Raw genomic sequence first — 24,674 nt, forward strand, 5'->3', positions numbered from 1 at the left:
TCCTGATTTCTTTAAAGTTCTAAACTACAGGTACTGAGGAATTAATCAGTTTGGCCTGTGGACAACACAAAGGAAGCTGTCCTTGAGTGGCAGCTCCAATTTGGACATTAAATATTTTTCTCACTGTACACAAAAAACAGTCAATTGAAATATCTTCTGAAAAGTAGTTAATAGAAACCAGTTAAACATTATTAATATGCAATGCTTCCAGGCGAAAGAGTACAGATCCTCTAAAGTGGTAAAATAAATCTTAATGTAATTGCATTTATTGCTTTATTTAAATAATAACAAAAGTGTTAGTTTAAAATCATGATGTCTGCCAGTGCCGTTGACAGGTCGTAACAGCTCAATACAATCAAATGCACAAATTCATGTAAGAGGCCAGCGAGAATTTTAATTTACTGACCAGTCAACAAAATAGAGTCAGAGTCATACAGCATGGAAACGAGCCCTTTAGTGTCGACTATCAAACACCCATTACACAAATCCTATTTTCTTTCCTCCTCATATTTTCATAAAAGCCAAGGTCTAATTTACCTTCCCGGTGCATCAATTAATAATAATTTCTTCATCTCATTGACAATTTTGACTTCAGAAAAATTAGGCACATGTGTTCATGCACTTTACAATAGTCATATCGCAAGAGCTCAGAGATGACCAATAGCACAGTTCTCCCTTCAATGCCAATTCCAGCAGATTTAAGGCTCAAAATGGATTTCATCCATTCTCGAAGCACTAAATGGTGCTATGCTTTTCCCAAGACCATATCCGGATCACCCAAAAATAATAAATTTGCTTAATTGTAACTTGAGATATCCTTGCATGAAGAAATCACCAGTGTGGTCACCTCCCATTTACATCAATAGAAGAGATGTGCTTTCATGGACAGCAGCTGCTTGCAGGCTGCCACATCCATTTGTGTGTCGCCCACTGGGAAGCACAACAGTGCCATTAAGGAACTGAGGGAAAAGAAGAGGAAGAGTGGAAGTGGCACACTGGAGTCTGAAGCCCCCACACCCCTGCTATAATGACTGACAGTGCCACTGCAAAAACCAGGGCCACGACTCTCCACATCTTGCATTAAGATGTATACTGTCTTCCTTGGTACTGGCTGTATGGAAAAGTTCAGCACCTGAAAATTAATATGGGGGTCTCAATGGAGATAAAGTCGATGTCCCAGTAGGGATCCTTTGAATCATGTATGGTTCGTGACTTGCTGTCTAATTTGCTGCTCATTTATCAGTAAGTGAACAATAGAAGTCATAGTTGTGACCTGTTACGTAACTTCTGTTAGTCATAAATGTGCATCTTGTATCCCGATGATGTCACTAAATAACTAGTTCAATTACCCAATGGGAAATGGGTGTTTTCACTTCAAAAGCTACACAAAATGATTTCTATGCATGATTATGCATAGATAGATTCCGATGTTTTCTTTTCTAGTTTCTAGGCCCCTGTCTTTATCTAGCAACTGGATGAACAGCTAGAAGTGAACTTGTATATACTGTTGTCTGGAGACAAAACACATTAGTTGGTCTTACTTCATAAGGTGGGTTCTCTAACAATACTAGTAGGGCACCAAGTAGAGCAAAATAATTGTCCTTATTAATGCTGAATTTCCTTTCCAATTAACAAATGGATTGTTGGCTATTAACCAATGCAAGTTACAAGAAAACAACAATATTGACTAAAACTATACCTAATACTTCAGGTAGGCCTGATTCAATCACCAATACATGCTATTACCCAAATGCAGTCCAGCTACACACAGAGATGTAGTTTTTAAAACTATATTTTCAGTTACCTTAGAACATTCACACTGTTTCTCTCACCTCAAATGCTACCTTATCTGATGAATATTGAAAATGCTGTATATACTCACATGCTTTCAAGCTGTTTTTGAGCTCCAGGTACTGGTCTTAGGAAGATACCTTTTTTCAAGCAAACATTATGACTTTAAAATTCTTACTCATTTTCAAATCCCTCCATAATCTCGCCCCTTCCCACCTTTGTAATCTCTTTGTAAAACTTTGAAGTATCTTTACGCCTGAGATTGGTTTTTTGATCATTCCTAACCCTAATTACTATACCAGTGGAATTTTTGGATTTAGCAAGAACGATCGTGAACAAATGTATATTAAGTTTCAATACACAAACTCCTTACTTGACAACAAATTTAGTTTCTAAAAATTAAACACTGTTGAAGAAAAATATTAGAAGTTTATTTACTAACAAAACAACAGTAAAGGCTCCTCTCCGAATGTTACACATACCAAAAATACAGCTCTGAATTTGGAGTTAAACATGTCAAGAGAAAAATATAGAAACAGTAAAGTTAGATATAATACCTTCACTATAATAATACACCTCCTTAAAGGCTAATTACGAGTCTGCCACAAAATTCCCCTCAAAAACTTAATTACACTTCTTGGCGAGAGCAAGAAATTTTTGTGATCTCTCTCAATTCTTTTGGTCTTTTGTCCAAAGACAAAGCTGCTCTGAGTCAACAGGAAATGTAGTGTAATATCTGTTTTTCCACTCTTGCAACGTTGGGTTTATCACCACTACTATACAATAGTACCTATAAATAAACCAGTGAGGTATTTAGCAGAATTAACAGTAACACACTTTTAATATGAACCATCATTGAAACCAAAAGAAAATGGCATTCAAATGTAATAAATGCTTTGAAAGAATTCAAGCAATAGCTAATTGCATGTCAGCATTGAGCAGCAGTCAGTCTCGAGTCAAACTTGGTCCAGAGAGATACGAAACCGCCCACTTCAGTAGCTCACTTGAAACCCTGAAAAATACGAAGATGTATATTTGTTGACTATTCCATTCTTTTCAAAGAACTGTTTACAAGCCATCTTTGGAATACAGCTATCTTGTGATTCTCCTCCTGCAAGTCAGAGAGCAGACGATATATTCCCTCCAACACCACATCCAATGCTCATTTGGTGATTTTCTTTCCTCTATTGAGAGCCCTGTCCTATCCCTGTACACCATACAATGGTGTGTGTTATTGCTTCTGCCATTGAACTTAAGACCACTGCTACTATGGCACCAGAGTGTGGCAACTCTTTGTGAGCTATTCTCAGCAGATCCATTCATTACATTTATTATAACCATTCTTTCTGTGTTATTACCATTCTTTGGATTCCTGAATACAGCCTTCAGCCTTTGCCCCAACCTCTCCAGGTTTATTTCAGGCTTAGACTGAGATACGAACTCATGATCTGCTCAACCCAGCACTCAATTCCTCTTCTCCCATCCAGATCACTTAAAATTGTCTGCTTATACATTTGAAATCCTGACATTTCCCTGTAACATCAAAACCTTTATCCACTATTTCATCAGTTTCAAAATCAACACTTCCAATGCTCTCTATGTTTGTCCCTCACCCAGAATCTATCAACTTGCATTCTTACCTATATCCTCATCAAGCTCGCTCATATTCCCAGAAATCAATTTTACTATGACTTCCAAAAACCTCTAAGAGCCCACATCATATTTCTGTGATTTACCCCAAGTATACATCTCTGCATAAACCCTGCCCTTTTTCAGCATCAGTTTTATCATCATTTCTCTATTTGCCAATGACAGTCAGACTTTAACCTTAATGCTCTCACCGTCTGGACCTCATTCCAGCTAATTTACTTCCTTACTTTCTGAAGGCTCCTTAAAACATACAGTTAAATGAGTCTTCAAATCATTCTTGTTTCTCCTAAACAGACTTCAATAACACTGTTGAATATTTTTCTAAACTTGAAAAGCACCAAAGAAATAAAGACACAGGAGACTTCAGGAACCTGGAGCAACACACAAAAACGCTAAGGAACTCAGCAAGTCAGGCAGTAGCTATGGCAGAAAATGGACAGTCGACATTTTGTGTTGAGACCCTTCATCTTGATTTAACAAGTCTGGGTGAGAGTGTGGTCAAAGAAGAGAGCAGCAGAAATCACAGAGGAGCAATGAGAGTGGTCACAGAACTCCCAAAGGAGGAAAACTTCTTCAAAGTGGGCATACCAATGAAGATATTTCACAGTGGAGCAGCAAAATGGAAAATGGAGATGCTGGAATCTGGAGCAGCCCAAAATGTTGGAGGAACTCAGCAGGTCGGGCAGCATCTACAGAGGGAAATGAGGAGTCAAATTTTTGGGTCAAGACCCTTCATCTAGTCCAGATGAAGAGTCTCAACCTAAATGTCGACTGTCCATTTCCCTCTGTAGGTGCTGCCTGACCTGCTGAGTTCCTCCACCAAAGAAATAGTTTTTGTTAGCACACTAAGCAGTAGCAATACAGGCAGAAGCATGGATATGCAACGTTGGGCTGAAAAAGGGGATCCTTCCCAAACAGCATCCCTTCTTGAACTATGTACACAGGGGTGAAGTTATGAAGGAAAATAGGAAGATATTGAAAATATATTGGCAAGTAAAATAAAATCTAAAGTTTTTCTTTTCTTAATTGATACAAAAAGAACAAGAGGAATTCCAATAAAAGAGTTAGCCTATTAAAGGCCAAAGTGGTAACCCATGTGTGGAGGTAAAATACCAGGGTGTATATAAAATGCATTTTGTTGTCTTCAAAAAAAGGAAACATGGATAAAGATGGAATCTATCAGATAAGCATGGAATAGGAAACATTAAGGGCTTTAGCATCTTTGAAATAGATAAATCACTAGGTCCAAATGAAGAGTACCCTGAAGTGTCAATGGAAGAGATTCATGAAAGGAAATAATATTGGTTCTGATCACTGTTTTTTAATCCATTTTCACTAAAAGCTTGGTGCCAGAAGGCAGGAAACCTGCTAACATGTTATTGTATTTAAGAGGGAGAAAGCACTAGACTGAGCAATTACAAGTCAATATGTTCAATGTCAGTGGTGGGAAAAATTCTAACACAATGAACACAGTCAGTTGGAAATACATGAGCCAAGGATAGTGAGCAAAATTTTAATGACTTTTTTTTTGAGGTAACAAGGGGGCTTACGAGATTTGATGCAAGCCAGGTCAGTTCAGAAAAACAACAGCAGAGAGCTTACATAGGAGATTTACAAACATATTTTCAGGCCTGGAGAATTTTAGTCTTGAAGAGCTATTAGCTGGGCAGAGTAGTTTTTTTTCCATTACGGAAGATGCTGAAGGTATAGACAGGCAGTTCCTGGTTTACTTAAGAGCTGTGTTGCTTAGTACTATCTGTAAACTGATTTATCCACAAGTCAGAAACATTCTTTTCAAAAGCTACCAATATATCGCTCTACATTCACTTGCTATAATTCTTTCATTTCATTGAATAATCATGGTGATTAAACTGATGGAATATATGCTGTATCCAGTCATTAATGAACACCATGAAACATTTTATTATTACTATTACCAGTTTGAAATAGGCTTTAAAAATGTATGGGGGAATTTGCGTAAACTCAGATTTTCATAAATTAGGTCCTTTGTAATCCAGGAAGCCCCTGCGTTATTTCAATAGGCCTAAGAGTGGACGGGAAGGACCCATTTACCCTTAGCAAAGACCTAATTAAGAGTCACAAAATATAAATAATGGGTCAAGGATTAGAGGGGTGGGGATTGAGGTTTACCACAACCTCCCTGCGTACAGAGGATGATATAGGTCTGGATCTAAAAGGATAGTCAATTCAGAAACCGAAAATCACCACATTAAGAGTTTTTGGATGAACTCTTAATGTGCTGTAGTCTTTAAGGACCAAGAGACGGGCATTGGGGTTAGGCTGGTGAGCATTTTTATGGTACAATAGGCTATCATTTTCTGATAATGCTTAAATTACTCCAAAAGGATGTGCAATTACTCTTGAAGTGGCTATCTGAGAGAGGGAAGGTAAATAGTTGGTTGTGAAGCTGTTTGTATACAAGCAGTTGGGTTAACTCATAAACCATTACGGGTAGCAGACCTTGTAAGAGCCACTGCCTCACAGTATGAGACACTCGGGTTCAATCCTGACTTGTGTGGAGCTTGCACGGTCTCTCTGTGACCACATGGGGTTTCCTCACAGGGGTGCTCCGGTTTCCTCTCACATCCCAAAGATCAGTAGATTAACTAGCCACTGTAAATTGCTCGTGTAGGTGAGTGGTAGAATGTGGGGGAAGTTGATGAGAATGTGGGATTAATGTAGGATTAGTGTAAATGGGTAGGTAATGGTTAGCATAGACTCAGTGAGCCAAAAATCTGTTTTCATGCTGTAAATCTCTATAGCTCTAACATTGACAGTATTTGCAGAGACACTTATTGAGAGAGACATCTTTAAAAAGACGAAGACACATGTTAACAGTGAACAGACCTTACAGAGTTCACCTGAGCAATTAGCTCAGCAGTAGGTGCTGGATAGCTGTATAAAAATCTGCTTCCATCAGGATGTCTCTGCAAAAGTTACAGAAAGAATTTTGATTCATATCATACAAGAAACCCAAAACCTTACAGAAATTTCTGCTGCGAAGTGTTTACTTCACAAGCATGCCTATTCATCCAACTGTTTGGCAAACTTGGTAACAATGTAAAGAATTGGTTAATGTTAAGCAACATTATTACTAAACCAAACTTAATACAAATGCGTGTTTGATGAAGTTTTTTTATCCCCTAATCATAGTGAAGCATCAATATAAAATGGCATAACTGTTTCCACATTAACTGAAAATGCATTCAGCTGCATTCGTTTTTTGTTTAGGACCTTTTACTGGAATGGGACCATCATGCCAGTTGTCTCTCTCATTGCTATTGGGACACCCTGGCCTGGTCATCTGTGGAAGTTTGATTCACTTTAGGATGACTGCACTTATTCTTTGCTGGGACTGCCCTGATGAGCAACACCAAAGCTGCTTTATGGCAACATCATGGCTGACTGAGCCATGCCCAACAGAACCCAATTACATACGCTAGGTTCAGATCATGTAGCGTGAATGTTGTAATAAAATATTCAAATTATGTCAGCTCAGTACTTCATCCAGGTCAGGACAATTTACTTTGTATTCTGTTTCTGACCCATATTTGGCATTTCATTCATGAAAGCAGATAACCATGTCTGAGACCGTTATATTTACGATGATGGTCTGGTTGGACTTGGCAAAAAATTATGACTACTTGGCTTGAGCCCAAATTGGCTGTATTCAGGTCAAGTTTAAATCATGTTTTCAATTCTGCATCCAAGCAGACATCTGTGGCACTGGCCTTTACAAAGAAAATGTGAATGCTTCATTCCACTCACAGTATAAAATTTGAACACCTGTGTTTGTAAGCTATTGTGTTCTTTGTCCACATCAGAAATATAGGCCGAAACCGAATCTTCTCAGGGGATTTTGAATCTATTCACAGTGTCTTTATTGCTAATTTGATTTGCTGCCATTTATAATCTAGCAATATAATTGTGCACCACTTCTATCAATATTATCCTCATTAAAAAAAATTGCTTTCAATAACTGAATGATTAAAACCAGGAGTATTGTGGGATGTTGCTCACAACTTACTTACATTAGGATGCAATTTAATGCAGGATCTCAATCCCACTTTACCTGGTGTAATTTGCTAAATTCATCATAAACCTATTCTAATTTCTCCAAACTCTGTAATTACCTCACATACTGACAATTGACGGAAATGGCAAGCTATGTTACAAAATAGCACTCTAAGATTCATAGGGTATAGAAACATCAATTTTTCTTTATCATTTCCTGGCTGCCTTTTTTTTAAAAGCGGGCATCTTTTTAAAAGGAGTTATGACAAGTGTGTGTGTATAGTCATGGTGAACCAGAATACATTGTGTAAAAGGTTCAGTGCACAGAAAGTAGCAAAAGCTCCACCACACCTGCAGGCCTACAATCCAAATGGTGCCAATTTGTGGATGCAATCAGCAAGTTCTGGCAACATTCGGTAAAACCAACAGCAGAACTCAGAAGCATTTTAAATGCTAACTTGAAACATTGCATTGGAATTCAAAGAACCAAAAAATTCCGTAAAAACTGGTTTCAGTTTCTCAATACCATTTTTCAGAGAACTTACCTGAGGTTCATCTTTGTTTTGGTTAGCATTATGTTGATGCAAAACATGCATCCAATCATCCTCTGTGTGCTGGCCAATTGGAGTAACTACTGATGCCTGTCCTTCAAAATTTCGAACTTGAGATGGTCTCTCGGAAACAAATTCTAATTTATTATACTTTGATGATAATATTGCCTTCTTGTTTCCTGGCAAATTATTCAAATCAATATCTTTAAGCATTTTATTCATTCCACCTTCCTTTTTGTGTTCAGTATTGATATTCACCTGACAAACATCATTAGCTATTTCTTCACAATGATCTGTTTCAATGAAGGTCCCATTGCTACTCAAGTTCCTGGAGTTCTCATCCTCAACTTCAGCCCTTGTCTGCATCCAGGAAGTGCCCTGATCGACACCATTTCCATCCAATTGATCTTCTGCATTCATATGCTGCCGTTTTCTTTTTGCAGCTCTTGGAATCTCATAACATTCTTCATCTCTGCTATCATTTACCTGCTTTTCTTCCATTTCCAGTACACTGTTTCCAGCTACTGCTGCATGATTGTACATGGCCACGCTTGGTCTACACTGGCCACCATTTTTAACTGCTGATACAGGGGCTACATTTTTGAATGAGCCCACACAATTCAAGCCACTGGAATTAATAGTTGTACTTGATAGAGGGGAAAGGCTTTTAAACAAATGGTTATAGGCAGTCATACTGGAGTTCATGGATTTCTCTCTGTTGCCCTCCTTGAGCTCTGCCACATACATACTGTCCATTCCTTTGTCTGCTGATGTGGCTGGAGAGAGCAACAGGCCTTTAGCACTTCTGAATTGTACTTCTGAATGTTCGGACTCTTCTGTATATAGCTCTACCGATTTGTCTGGGTCATCCTGTGTGTTGCTATCTGGAAGCTGAAACTCAACAGCTGGACCACCACAAGCAGGAGCATCAACGAACGTGGAGCAAAGGGCATGACATTTGCCATCGTGCTTCTTACAAGATTCTGATGTACATGTACATGAAATACAAGTTTCTGGAATTAAATAAATGATCAATTGCATTAATTGTGTTACTTCATTCAATTTACACATTAAAAAACTAATCTCATATCCTTCTCATCAATGTTATTCTTTGTTATCATTTATAATGGAAACTGCACTGCCATCACTGGAGGTGGATACAATTATAGCATGACAAGTTGTTGTCACTCTTATTATGTAGGCAGTAACAATTTGTGTGTGGCAACAAAATCCTATAAATAAAATCTAGCCTGCAGTGCAATTGGTTGAGTGATAAATTTTGCTAGGACACTGAGACCTCTAATCCTCCTCTTCAAATATTGTCTCAGAATATTTCACTGAACGTCAGTTTAGTCTCATGCCAGAAATACTATCTCTGATGCAACTATCCTTGGTATCGCACTGAAACATTAGTCTAGATTTCATATTCAAGTACTGGAGTGGGGCTTGAAACCTGGATTTTCTGTCAGAAGTGAGAATGCTCCTAGTAAACCAACTGACAATAATGAGAATAATGTCCCTAAACACCTTTTGGAAGCAATAACTACAAAAAGACTTGCATTATATAGTGCTTTCATGTATTACATTTAATTAAATAACTAGAGCTTTTCTTTGATGTTTCTAAATAACTGTTCTATTGTCCAAAAGTCAGAAATTCTGTTTTAGGCACTAAAGGTAAGAAAAATGAAAAGACCAAGTAATTCAGCCAGTTAGGAATTAAATAAAACAGGCTACAAGGTTTATAGGAAGGTTAGAGGAACATTAGAGGGGAAGGAGGAGCGTCAGTAATCAAGGATGAAATCCCTTTGCTGATCTGAGAGAGCACCTGAGAAGCATAAAAGAGATAAAAATAGTAAAGCATTTATTTCCCTAGTGGGGGTTATGTATCGATTAAACAAGTATGTAACTGAGGGATGGTGGTTTAATGGGAATTTTAACTTTCATTTAAATTGAGATTAGCAAACTCATAACAGATCAATGGATGTGTTCAAAAAAAAAATGATGGGATACAGATCAATGCCCCTAAGAAACAAGTGCTTAACAAGCCAGGAAAAAGAAAGTTAAGAATGAATAAAGCAGTAAAGTGAAAATCATCTGACCAATGTTTAAGATAGGAAAATCATACATCCCTACATCTAAATTTAAATCTTTTCCATTTTTTCCTCCCTCTCATATGCATTAGAAAGAATGAAACTTGGTTGTGAAGGAAGGTGTCAGTTCTGATAAGTAGTTTGGTGAGAGAATAGCAGGGCTGAATATGCAAGTTATACCCAGAAGAGACTCTCATCCTTTCAGTCTGGCGATTGTTTGCATATTTCATATATTCTATTTGCACATTTCTTCTCATCTATTAGCGAACCCAAATACTTAAATTCAGAATTTCAAAAAAGAAAATCCTGTGAGCACAAACACCATTGTCTATGTAAAGATTAAAACTCAAGACGTTTCAACAGACGAGGGGGAGAAACAATATCTTGATAAATGCTCCAGATATATCAAGATAGAGAAACTTCTTTCAAACGAATGGGAGAATTTTTAAGCACAAAATGCATAATTCAGCTAAGCAACACATTACATTTCAGGTAATAGATTGCAGTACAATTTTCAGTTTTGACAATGCTGAGATCAACTTGATCCAAGTTGAATCCAAAGCAAGAACATCTGCAAGAACAAGTGGTACTTGCAACTAACTGGTAATCCACAGAACTTCACACTGCCCTTTGCAGATACTTACCAAATGCACCCTGCTCAGCATAAGAAAACATTAAAATCTGATTCTGCTGCAGAGGAGGGTGGAGCAAATAAGTAATTCTTTTGTGAAGCTGTTTCTTAAATCTGAAATGTTTGATCAATCCAAGCGTATTACTCACCTCCTGAAGATGGAATTCCACCAAGGCACACAGGTGATACTGCATTCCAAGGATTCTGTGAAGATGGAGCCTCCTGCTCTTCTGTAACACACATTATAACCAATTTTACCCATTTGTTTTATGATGTAATTTTAAACTATAATAGGCAGTGGGTGAGGGAGAGGTGGAAAGAATTCTTGCAAAACTGGAGTCAGGGGAAACCATTAGAGCGGTACTTGGAACGAACACTTTCACGCAGAAGTTGAAATGTTTCATTTTGCCCCAACCTCTATAAAAAGTTGTTTTCCCCTTTCTGCAGCAAGTGGTTTACTGCCAGGTGTAAGCCCTCCAAGCTTCCAAATTCCTTTTAAATAATGGTTAAACTTGATTTTCCAAAGGCTAATACTCTTATTATGTGTAAAACATACCTGCAATACACATAGATGTATCCGTGTAGCCATTATGCTCAGATTCTGGATCTTCAGCGCACACAAAATCATCCTTCCATTCTAATGAAGAAAATGAAATGTTTTCCAATAGCTTACAACAAAATTATTTCTGCTTTCTTGTTTACTTTAACTTTAAAAAGTAAAGACAAAACAAAAAAAAGGCTTCGAGAAGAGTCTGACAGCATAAAAATTCAAAACAGTGTCAAAACAAGCAATCACAGTTCATGATGTTCTTTAAAATTATTCAAGTAATATTGACTTATTTATCAAATATAATCCAGACAGCAGTTAAGAAAAATTAAAATCTGAAAAGAGATGCACTGAAATAACTCTAGTTGCTTTCCTTCAAAGTTGAGTAATTTGAAAAGATGCACACAGACTTGTTATTTGCATTTTTACTCTTCTGTCATTTATTTCACCGCAAGGTCTTATATGGATGGTATCTTTGTACATTTAATACAAGTTGCAAGCATGCAGACAGCCCAGTAGCTTAATCATGTTGTTCAATTAGAAACCGCAACTCCCAAGCAATCAACTTCCCTTATTTTTGCCCCATTGGTGCCTCATCTGCATTAATGGTTTAAAACAGAACCAACAGAATTTGCAGCCATGGCAATATTTGTTTGCAATGAGGGACAAAATACACCAACAGGAATGAACGTACCAGACAATATATTTTAAAAAACAATTTCATAAAGCAGAATTTTTTTAATACTTGATAATAAAGTTTTGGAAAAAGAGAAATGTTGGGGTATTGTTCAGTTTGCTCACCTTTTATATTATTTAAAGCTTCTTCTTGATGAGAAGAAATCATCAGCATTGCTTCTGATACAGTGAAAATGTTTCTCTTGTTCTATTAAAAACAGCAAAAATTAAAACAATTAATTTCGTTCTTTACTAGCTAGCTTGGAACATTAATTTTTTTTAATTTATCATCAAATATTCAACATTTTTCCCTAGAAAAGTGAATAACTCAAACTGATTAGGTATAATGCCATCCTAACAAACATTTCTCTGGTTTCATTCATTTGCAATAAATGTCTGTTTTGTTGATGGTCAGTATAACTCACTTGCTCTTCTGGCATTCTAAGATAGTCTATATCTAAAATGCACCTATTTATCAGGTGGCTCTACCAAGATCATAGTAGGGAGATAAACAAGCAATCTGCAACAATTAACAATAAGCAAACATATTTCAATGAATCATTGTTACGTACCAGCAACAAAAGCACACCGAGTCATGTATAAGTGTTAGAAACTATTTTATTAATAACTAATGATAATAAGTAAAAATGTTAGATATTAAACATTACCCCAAAAACTAAACTCAAAGCGTGTGTGTGTGTGGCAAATTCCCAAACTCCAAGTCCAGGAATAGTTCTCAAAGTTCAGTTCAGCAAGTCATAAGGTGAAACATGAGCAAAGGCTTTTGCAGAACCACCGTTGACTGAAGAGAAAATGTAGAGAGAGGAGAGAGAGAAATTACGAAATCCAAATGTTCCACGATGGAACCCATACGACACCTCAATCACTGATGATCTCCATTCCTTTGTTCCAAAGTATCTGCCACCCTGAAAGGCATTTGAGATGTGGCCGTCCACACAAATACCTGTTTCCCTCTACAGGTTAACAACAAAGTGGACTCCACTGGATTGCTCCCATAATCCATATGTGGATTGTAGTGACAGACACAGTTACTGTTCTTCATCCATCGATACAGAGACCAGCAGTCAGTGTCTCTCTCTTCTCACTGACTCACTGAGCAAAAAACGTCAGCATATTGTTATCTTGTTGTCGTGATGACATCACACACACACACACACACACACTACTACTCCACTGTACTCTATTTTAAAGTGACATTCACCTAATAGCAACCTGCTCCTTAACCATTGAGCAATGTGTTAGTCTGATCACTGATTGATTAACAATTCGCTTTAACAATTTGTTGCAAATCTCTCAGAAACAAGTAGTACATCAGTGTCAAGTGGATAGATAATGATATCAGACTTTTAAAAAGGATAGCAACAATTGGATTAATTACATAAGTGAAGCAAGCAAGTTCAGTGAAAACACGGACAATCACTTAAATCATGTAATTCCCAAGATAATGTGGTACTGAGATATTCACAGACCGAAATCATGGGCTTGGGCATAGGATTAAAGGCCTGACAGTCAACATTAAAGAGATTCAAGCTAATATCTGTAATCATGTTGCCGCTAGACCTCATGAGGTCTCCAATGTCAGGGGATAGTTGTGAATATTCAGTGTGAATATCAAGATTGGAACTTGCTGGCTTGTGTGCAGAAATCCCACACTTTCTGCCCCTAATGTGGAAAAATGTCAGCAATGGAAATGTCAGCAGTTCCACAAGGAGGAGATGGAAGTTTTCCCACAAACCTTGCCCAACAGTAAAATCATTTGAACGATTAAACAGAGGTCAATACATGTTCTATTTTGTGACAGGGGGCAGATGACTCACTGAGTACTGTCTGGGTACATGTGGAAGTTGACTTGTTAATATACGACTGTCGTACAGCATACAGATGTGAAACTAGAGACAGCAACGATCTCACTTGAAAGCCCCACTCTTAGGTGTTCTGGAAAAATGTGTATTTTATCAACTTGGACTGACCATGAAGGTTACCGTCAAAGTTTTATAACTTACTAAAAGCATAATGAACTCTTATCCTCCTCACACAACACAAACAACAGCAACAACTGCAAATAACTGAGGGAAAAAAATTAAACCTGCTGTACCTTATTTTGTCTTCTCATAGCTTTCCATCCTGTAGTCTGATTTGCTGATGGTAACAAGAAAGGTGTTGTGGATGCTGAAACTTTGGAACCAACATTTGGATCAAGGCAAATTTCAGCAGCATGTTTCAACACACTAATTTCATCTTCCGCTGCAGCATTAATCATATTTGATAGACAGAGATCTAAAAATTAAAATAAAAAAATTGATAATATTGTCATAGTTTACCAATAAAACTACCATTCCAGATTATTCAGCCTATTTATAAAGGTATCATGAAGTATTAAGTACCAAAGAAACACTTGACTGGCATTTCCATGCTGAACTGACAGCATGTCTCACCTGAAGTATCACCATTCAAGATTCCCATGCAAACACCATGTTGCAAATTTGCAGGTAGCCCCTTGCTGAAAATTCCTCTACTGCCTTCATGGAGTCCACTGTTGGAATGTGAACTCTCTGCAATGTTCCTCAATAGTTTTGCTGACAAAGGAACAGTAGGTTTGTTGATTTGAATGGATGAGAAAGTTGAGGATTTTGGTAATCATAAGGTAATTTTTTTTTGGAACAAATTAAGTTTCCTTAAATATTTTTAAAGAACTTAAAAATATAGAGTCACAGGTAAAAAAAAATATTGTTTAGACTTTAATAATCTTTCAAATTCGCTAATTATTTCCCAGAGTGGTAATAGTTTCTCAATATTTTTTGTCACTGCTATTCAGAAGCAGTCAAAATCCACGACAGGCATGGCTTTGCCGGCTGTCAAAGTTTCTGCAGAGCTGTTGAAGTGCACCCGCTCCCTGAAGCTGTTCCAACTATTGTGTAACAGAATGTCACCTGGTGGGATGTTCAAATCAAGCCTTATCCATGTGCTTCTGGCAGCAGATCCCTATCAATGAATCCGGAAAAGTTGAACCAGACTTTCTTTCATCATTAAGTGCACATCTATGATAATTTCTTAACAATTTACATGTTTTTTTAAACTATTTTATGAGACACCATGATAACTAGCTAGGTCAGGTTTGAATGCCCATCTGCAATTTTTCCAGGAAGTTCTCACTGAAATATTGTAACTTCTGCAGTGAAGGTACACCCACCATGTCGTTAGGAGAAAGGTCCACAATTTTGAACCAATAATGATGAAGGAATTGAGATAATATTTCTAAGATAAAAGATTAAACTGATCACTACCTTGATGTGGATTTTGACACTAGTATTTTTTTCATTAGCTACATATTTTAATGTTAAGCTTTACAAAGATCATCTTAGACATTATGAAAACGTAGTAGCACATATAACAAGAATAAAAATCAAGAGAAAATTTACCGGTAAATGTCTTTTCTTGGGTTATCATGTTATTTAAGTAACTTCTGTAAAATTATGAGAATGTTAAGTTACAATTCATGCATAATCTTACTTCTTTAAATTGTTTTATGTAGTCAATGAAAAACATGATTTTGTATGAAAATAAAGACATATCAAATTTTGATAACTGAAATAGATTGGACAGAATTTAGCAATATTAGTAGCCCTTAAATCATTGGATTTCTCTTATTCAGGGTTCTTCCAACTTCAAGGACAATCATCAATCACATTTAATAAAAGCTCCACAGACGTACTGCAAGAATGCCCAGGGGTTGTTTATCCTGTAACTTTCACAACTCTTCTCTGAGAAAGTGAGTTGATTATTATTCTTGTCTCAGCCTGCGAGATTATTTGAGACCGAGGGGTTTCCATTTAAAAATGCGGTACCACCTGTTGCCAGATATACTGATACATTAGTATACTGTGCCCCTGGATCACATCTCCTCACTGGGATGTTAAAATCATTTGAACTTTGCTCCAAATCAGGAAAAGAAAACATAAAGGAGATAAAAGAACAAAAAGGCCAAGGTTTTAAAAACTTAAGCCATATTCACTGTAAAACATTAATTCTCTCCTTAGAGGATTGCCAAAATTGAGGGAATCAAATAAAGGTCAATATACCTCAGTTCCATAGTGCCATTGATCAATTCTAGTGCTAAAATATTTTGTACCTTTTCACAATGTTCCAACGTATGATTCATTTATTCAATCCAGGCTGGCCTTTTTTTTTATTAAATGGGAAGCATACTGATGGTGATACATTATGCGCTTTTGTACCATGTCAAAGGGGCAATATGTCCTAAGTGGCTTCACAAAAAGAAGCATAATAATATTGTCAATGTCCATGTCCTACAATTAAGATTGGTGATTGAAGAGCTGATCAGAGTTAAATTATGAGGAACTTTTGAAGGCAATAGAAATGTAGACAATTGGGGGAAAAGAATTCCAAAGAAAACTTTGACATCACTCATCCCAGTGGACATGGAACTAATCTCAGCAACTCAAAAGCAACAAGTGGTTCAGTTAATTTTTCAACTCTACAAAAGGAAGGCTCACAAGCTAAAAAAATAATGTGCACCTACTGCCAGAGTTCTCTCAACTTCTTCTGCACGGCAACATCCTTGTTACTGAAATTTAAAAGGATTTGAAACTTAAGCTATTCAGCAAAAACAATTATGAAGTCAATAAATTTAATGTTCTATATACATAAAATGCTTCCTACCAGGGGCGTGCGTCAGAGAAACCCATGTCTCCAGGTAGAATCTTCAAATCTTGAACTACAAGGTAGAATTCACAATCTTTCTGAAAATGAAAAGAGAATAAGCAATAGTAGTAGTTGCAGAAGACTGTACATGACATTAATGGTGGTGCAATCCCTGGATGCCTTAGATGATCATGAAGATAACAGATAAAGCATGGTGACACAAGAGACTGAAGATGCTGGAATCTGGAGCAAAAAACAACTGCTGGAGGAACTCAGGTCGGGCAGCATCTGTGGAGGGAAGTAGACAGTCAATGTTTCAGGTCAAGACCTTGCATCTGGAGCCCTCATCAGGTAAATCATAGTGCTGAGTGCTTTCAATCTGTGATGACTTCAACACTCTTTAGCACTAAATGATGCAAACGTTGAATACATCTAGTCTTTGACTGGCCAGGTCATCTTAAGACAGATGTTCCTGTTACTCCTAGATAATTCTTAAACCCATATACCTAGATAATGAAAACAGCAATGTTCTGAGCAATGGATTCTGGGGAACATCCACTGCTGTTCAACACAACTCTCAACTTTCTGTCTGAAGCAATTTCTTTTAAGATATTTGCTGTCACTCACCTCTTTAAACCATTTTGTTAATCATTCTTTTATTTCAAACTTTCCTAAATGCTTTCTGAGAATCTATGAAGACAGCATCTGCAGCATTCCCTTTATTAACCTTTTCTGCTCTGTCATCAAAGATTATACAATAATCAGAATATCAGTATGCAGGTTATGGCAAGTAAAGTGGCAAATAGAATACAGGTCCTTAACACAAAGGGGATGGAGTACAAAAGTAAGGAAGTTCTGCTAAAACTTCGCAGTGCTTGTGGGAGACAATATATGGCAACAGCTTGCAGATTTGGTCTCCTTATTTTAAGAAGGGATAAAGTTGCCAGGAAGACAATACAGTAAAGGTTTACTAGATCGATTCCTGGAACGAGTGGACTGTCACATGAGGAAGGATAGATTGGAATAGGCTGATACCACTTTGGAGTTTAGAAGAGTACAAGCTTAGTTCATGTAAACATAAAAGATTCTGTTAGGAAAAGACAGAGTAGACTCAGAAAAACTATTTTATTCTGGCAAGGAAATCATGAATTACAATAAAAATCCAATAATCTGGCACCCTTGGTACTTTGGAGACACAAGAGAGACTGCAGAAGCTGGAAATCTGGAGCAAGGAACACAAAATGCTGGATCAGTCCGGATGGGGTCTCGGCCTGAAACATCAGCTGTTCACTTCCCTCCATAGATGCTGAGTTCCTCCAGTATTTTGTGTTCATTACCCTTGGTACTTTGGTGGTGCTGAACTAGCAGATATCCTTGAATATTACTCCTATTAATACACCAACACACTTTTAATTCATTTTTAGATGCTATACAGTATAATAATTTTTTTTGGTGAACACTAAGTTTAAAGGGAATGCAGGAAACAGGGCTCTAGAGGGCCAGATGTGGAACCATTGGAATTTCTAACCAATTGGATAGTCGACTATCAGAGTTTTACAATACTAAGTGATATCTGAGGAAAAGGATCAGCCATTTGAGACTGAGATGAAAAGGAATTTCTTCTTTAGAGAGTTGTAAAACTTTGGAAGTTACTAGTACAGAGTTGCAGATACTGAGTTATTAACTATATTCAAGGGGGAGATCCATAGATTTTTGGATTACAGTGGATTTTGTATTATGAAATTTCTGAATAGCAAAATAGGCATCAAGGACAGCATGGCCAACTCATTTTGTTGGCTCTTACATGCATCATACCACTTTAGGGCATTTATTATGTTAAAAGCATCTTGAACATGTGGCTACTGTTATTAGAAGTCCCAATGTCATGGCTTAATAATTTTTTGCACTGACTTCCAAAAATGTTGCTTGTGACTTACTTTTATTTATTTTACTTTAACGATCATTACATGTACACCATGAAACAAAATCTTTGGTAAATTTAAAGCACTCCAATATCATTTTACTTTTATTATAGGGCCAAAGACAAAATCAAGCTAAAATATCACTAACACATTTTCAACAATCACTTACCAATTCCAGCTCCAATCTGACCTGAATAGTGAATTTTTTCAAAATAATACCTTTGTTTTTGAGTTGATTGAGCGTATAGTTCTCCTCTTCCCTAAAAATTAGAAATAGAAATAAATGAAGCCAATCTACAAACTTCCTTCAAGGTATATTCAATGAGTTGCAGTGTTGGATAAACAGTCCACAAAGAAAATGTCTTTATAGATTTGTAAATCTACTGTATCTGAGCTATAGGATAAACTTTAAAAATTTGAATTAAATCAGATACTATTCCAGTAATTTAAATGTGTATTACATGCTCCAACACATCACTGAAACATCTCAAAGCACTTTTACACCGTGAACCACTTTAGATGTGGTGATTACTGTCACAGACTGTTATATCCAAACAAACAAATAATGTTGTTGTTTACTGTTGCATTAATTGGTGGAACAATACCAATCGTTGGACAGTCATGGCGAGATGTTAATGTTTTTAAATAGTCACCTGAAAAGCAGAAGGGACCTTGATTCATCATCATTTCAAAATACAGTGCTCCCAATTGCATAGCACTGCCCAGATGCAACATTAGATTATCAGTCTAATTTATTCACTCATGTTCTGGAGTTAGGGTTGAACTTGTGTTCTTCTGATCCGGCTGAAGCAAGGTGACACAATCATCCCTCAGATCACCCTTATTTATCAATCATAAAAGTGGCAAAAACGGACCTGTGCACATTCACAAGTCCTGTTAACAAATGAATATTCCAATTTATTCTGAACATATTTATATGAAATGCAATTTTTTAATTAGTAAATATTATGATTTGCGAACAACAAAGGATATACACTTGAATGCAGATAGGAAAGAAATAGAGTTAAAATAGAGTGGTAGACACAATGAGGGCAAGAGGCTATTAGAAGGTAGTATACCCAGACAATGGGAATAGAAACAGACTGGAAAAAGACTGAAGCATATGCAGACAACAGTACATGATCATGGAAAATGTGGCCTTGAATTGATTCAAAGTGGCCAAGTTATCATTTATAGCACATTAGTACAGAATTGATGGCTTTGTTGCCAAGTTTGCAGATGATACAAAGATAGGTGGAGGGGCAGGTAGTGTTGAGGAAGCAGGGAGTCTGCAGAAGGACTTAGATAGGTTGGGAGAATGAGCAAAGAAGTGGCTGATGGAGCAGAGCATAAAGAAATGTATGGTCATGCACTTTGGTGTAAGGAATAAAGGCAGAGACTATTTTCTAAATGGGGAGAGAATTCAGAAATCAGAGACGCAAAAGGACTTGGGAGCCCTAGTGCAGGACTCCCTAAAGGTTAACTTGCAGGTTGAGTCACTAGTTACAAAGGCAAATGCAATGTTAGCATTCAATTCCAAAGGACTAGAATATGAAAGCAAGGATGTAATGCTGAGGCTTTATAAGGCATTGGTCAGACCACATCTGGAGTACTGAGAGCAGTTTTGGACCCCATGTCTAACGAAGGATGTGCTGGGATTGGAGAGGGTCCAGAGGAGGTTTACGAGAATGATCCCGGGATGAAAGGGTTAACTTATGAGGAGCATTTGATGGCTCTCAGCCTGGACGCGCTGGAGTTTAGAAGGATGAAGGGGGGGGGGGGGGGGGGGGGGAGGGATCTCATTGAAACCTACCAAATATTGAAAGGCCTGGATAGAGTGGACGCGGAGTGGATGTTTCCAGTAGTGGGAGAGTCTAGGACCAGAGGGCACAGCCTCAGAATAAAAGGACATCCTTTTAGAACAGAGATGAGGAGGAATTTCTTTACCCAGGTGGTGAATCTGTGGAATTCATTGCCACAGCCACCTGTGGAGGCCAAATATCTGGGTATATTTAAAACAGAGGTTGATAGGTTCTTGATTAATAAGGATGTCAAAGGTTATGGAGAGTGGGCAGGAGGATGGGGTTGAAAGGAAAAAATAAAATCAGCCATGATCGAATGGTGGAGCAGACTCAAAGGGGCGAATGGCCTAATTCTGTTCCTGTGTCTTATGGTCTTATTAGTACCAATAAAACTGTAATAAATTTATAGAAAAAGACACATTTAAATAATGGACACTATATCACTGCAAGTAATGTCAATGTCAATTAAGAACTTTTTATTAGTTCCTTTTTAAATTCTCTTTGTAAATTGAAAAAATTTCTTCTGCTTCTTGGTTGATTACCTAACTATCCCAATGTTATTTGTTGCCTTGGAATATGGTATTTCAATTGAGTGCTAGTTTAACGCACAGTTTTATTCACAATTTGAAATAACTCTTAATATTTTAGATGCATCCTAACAGGGAGAAATATTGTTAAGTTTGTCCTTGGATGTTTCTGCATGGTCATAGGCCAAGGATTTGGTCTTTCTCGGATTACCAAAAATGCATTACTACATAAAAATTGGATTTCTTTCACTTTATTTGTGAACACTTACTGCTGAAGGTTATTTCCAGCTTCTTCCGTCAGCACGGCCCTAATTCTGTACTTTAAATCTGATATATAGACAACAACAGCAGATTCATATCCAGCTTCTTTAATCCAGTTCTCAAGTGGAACAAGCTGTAATGAAACTCATCATGTAAATATTTTCTAAAAGTTTACATTGCAATTACTTTTTAAAGAGCAGTGTCATTTTCTCAAACAACCTTAACTTGATTAATCTACAAAAGAGGACCAAATTGTCAAATAAATGATTGAGAGAAGCAAAATCTTTGTATATACGTATCATAACGAGCATGAAATCTCAATGAGGAATCTGGTATATTGTTATTCAGTTTCAAAATACATCACACCCAATTATTTAGCCCTGTGAAGAATAATAAGCACCTTCCCAAAATGTAACTTATTTATTTCTATCTTTATGCCATGATTTATAATTAAAATCAATAAACGTATCTGTATATTTGCACAGATCTCAATAATTCTCGACTGCTTAGTATCTCAAGCATTATCTCAGTGAAAGTAGCATGAGAGCAGCCAAGCTGTTCGCTCATACAGGTCAATATGCAGAAACATTGCTACATGCCTACAAACACATGCAGCAATTAAGTGTGTCAACTTTTGGATAAACTGAGCTCTGCTAGATTTAAGCAAATACTCTAAAACTTCACATCGTAATTACGAAACTGGCAATTTTTGGAGAAGTCATCTTCTCAAACAATCAGTTTGATTAAATCTCCCTAAAAAAGGACTAAATTGCCAAATACGTGACAGTCAAGTCCGACGTAACAATACATCAGCTTCATTCTACGCTCTCCAGTCAGCAGGCACAGTGGTGTCACAGTTAGCGTAATGCTATTACAGCGCCAGCGAGCTGGGTTCAATTCGGCCACTGTCTGTAAGGAGTTTGTACGTTCTCCCCATGTCTGCGTGGGTTTCCTCCGGGTGCTCCAGATTCCTCCCACATTCCAAAAGACGCACAGGTTAGGAAGTTGCGGGCATGCTATGTTGGCGCCAGAAGCGTGGCGACACTTGCGGGCTGCCCCCAGAACACTCTACGCAAAAGATGCGTTTCACTGTGTGTTTCGATGTACATGTGACTAATAAAGAAATCTTATCTTAACTCCAGCTTCACACTGCAGACCAGACTTTTAACTCCAACCCACCCACAGCACCCAAGGGTGTATTCTAAACTGCACGTAGAATTTTGTTTTAAATCCACGCGAAATTCCAAAGCTTTTAAACACGTTTTATGAATGGGTGAGATTTTCAGTGACAAGATCTGCTCGGTAGCATCATTCACCAGCTGCTGGTGACGAACTGAGGCCACAAGGAGGGTCGCCGCCTGCAAGTCTCGGCTGCTTTACCTCCGTGACTTGAACCGGGGCCGACTTGCACCAACTGCAGGCTGCTCCTTGTTCCAGCAGCAGCTCCGCAATCCAAGGCCTGCGGACGTGCTCCCTGTGGGATGTCATGGTCACGGACCGGTGAGCACCGTGCACATCGTCACCAGAGAAACCGAGCCCCAACGCCGACGATTCGCGCCACCAGGCCCCGCTTCCACTGCACATGCGCGGTGCACACACATTCCCCCCCCCGGGCTGGTCGAGGTAATGCGCATGCGCGGTACTGGCTCACAGACAGCGAGACGTTGAGCAGGTCAGAAAATAAGCTTGAAGTTTTATTATATTTCATCTGTAAGATTCCTCAGTGTACAAAGGATTCAAGAGAATATAAACATAGTAACTGACACATAATTCCGGTACTCATAAACGAATATAATTCTGATTTAAATTCATTTTAAAATTGTTGATTTATTTTTTTTAAATGGGGTCTGTTCCATAATTGAAAGAAATCCAGGTCTTTGCAGATCGACCCAAGTTCTCTATTCCCAATTCATTTTTATTTCCGCCAATTTAGGCAATGAATGAGAAATAATATTCTTGAACCCAAATGAAAACAGAAAATGCTGGAACCGCTCAGTAGGGCTGTCAGTGACTTTGGAAAGAGAAAGTGAACTTTCTTAGTTAAAAATCCTGGATCAGAAGTGAGAACAGAGACACAGAAATTCTGCAGATGCTGGAATCTGGAGCAATACACAAAAATTGCTGGAGGAACTCAGCAGGTCAGGCAGCATCTACGGAGGGAAATAAACGGTCGATGTTTCGGTTCCAACGCTCACTGAGAGTTTCAAGCATTTTTTATTTCAGATTTCCAGGATCTGCAGTTTTTAAAAAATTTTTCAACTTATTGAACTCAGTATTGACACAAGATAAGCCATCTTTTTTTTAAAAAATATCAGGAATGAGCTTGACTGGCAAGGCCAGCATTTATTACCCATCCCGATTTACGTTTGAACTAGTGGTTTGCGAGGCATCCCATTTCAGAGGGCATTTAAGAGTATACAACATTGATGCCTCCAGAAACACATACGGGCAAGAATGGCAGATTTGCTTCCCTGTATTGTAGAACAGAGGGACTGAGGAGTACAAGTATATGGTTCCCTGAAAGTGGTATTGCAGGTAGACAGGGTGGTGAAGAAGGATTTTAGCACGCTAGACTTCATCGGTCAGGACATTGAATATAAAAGTTGGGATGTTATGTTGCAGTTGTGCAAGTCGTTGGTGAGTCTGTATTTGGAATATTGTGTTCAGTTTTGGTCACCCTGCTATAGGAAAGATGCCATTCAGCTGGAAAGTGTGCAGAGGGAGATATACAAGGATGTTGCTGGGACTCGAGGGACTGAGTTATGGAGAGAGGTTGAGCAGGATGGGACTTTTTTCATTGGAGTGTAGGAGAATGTGGAGTGATCAGATAGAGGTGTATAAAATTATGAGGGGCATAGATAGGGTCAATGCGCACAGTCTTTTTCCCAAAGTTGGGGAATCAAGAACTAGAGGACATAGGTTTAAGGTGAGAGGGGAGAGATTTAATGGAAACCTGAGGGGCAACCTTTTCACCCAGAGAGTGGTCAATATATGGAATGAGCTGCCAGGGGAAGTTGCTGAGGCAGGTACATTAACAACATTTATAAGATACTTGGACAGGTACATGGATAAGAAAGGTTTAGAGGGATATGGGCCAAACACAGGCAAATGGGACTAGCTTAGATGGGAATCTTGGTCAGCATGGACCAGTTGGACCAAGGGGCCTGTTTCCATGTTGTATGACTCTATGAAGTGGATTATTGTAGTAGATCAGTTTCACTACAATCCAGTCATTTTGTGGTCATCACTACTGATAGCTAAGTTTCCCTTCCAAACTTTAATTGGATTTAAATTTCATGGCCATGATGGTGGGATTTGAACTCAGGTTTCTGGATTACTGGTCCAGCAATGTATCCACTGCATTCAAATCTGTCAAACCATACACATTAGTACACCCACTCTTCTGTAGAAGAACTCAGCGGCTCAAGCAGCAAAGGGATATTTCAGGTCGAGACCCTGCATCACATGCTTCTGCAGATGCTGCTTGATCTGCTGAGTTCTTCTAGCAG

General features: G+C 37.9%; 1 protein-coding gene across 1 annotated transcript; it reads right to left on the bottom strand.

Moving 5' to 3' along the window:
- Window positions 1–322: 322 nt before the first annotated feature.
- Window positions 323–22,749, bottom strand: LOC127577484 (uncharacterized). Its single transcript, XM_052028708.1, has 13 exons — window positions 22,546–22,749; window positions 21,174–21,298; window positions 18,745–18,835; window positions 16,672–16,751; window positions 16,532–16,576; window positions 15,411–15,454; window positions 14,087–14,268; window positions 12,097–12,178; window positions 11,305–11,385; window positions 10,898–10,978; window positions 8,022–9,040; window positions 6,310–6,389; window positions 323–2,803 (listed from the first exon to the last, which is right to left on the bottom strand). Exons 1-13 carry the CDS (start codon window positions 22,747–22,749, stop codon window positions 2,737–2,739), a joined length of 2,181 nt encoding a protein of 726 aa, XP_051884668.1. The 3' UTR covers window positions 323–2,736.
- Between the last annotated feature and the right edge of the window lie 1,925 nt (window positions 22,750–24,674).

The sequence above is a fragment of the Pristis pectinata genome, chromosome 13 (genome assembly GCF_009764475.1).
Source record: "Pristis pectinata isolate sPriPec2 chromosome 13, sPriPec2.1.pri, whole genome shotgun sequence".
NCBI lineage: Eukaryota > Metazoa > Chordata > Chondrichthyes > Rhinopristiformes > Pristidae > Pristis > Pristis pectinata.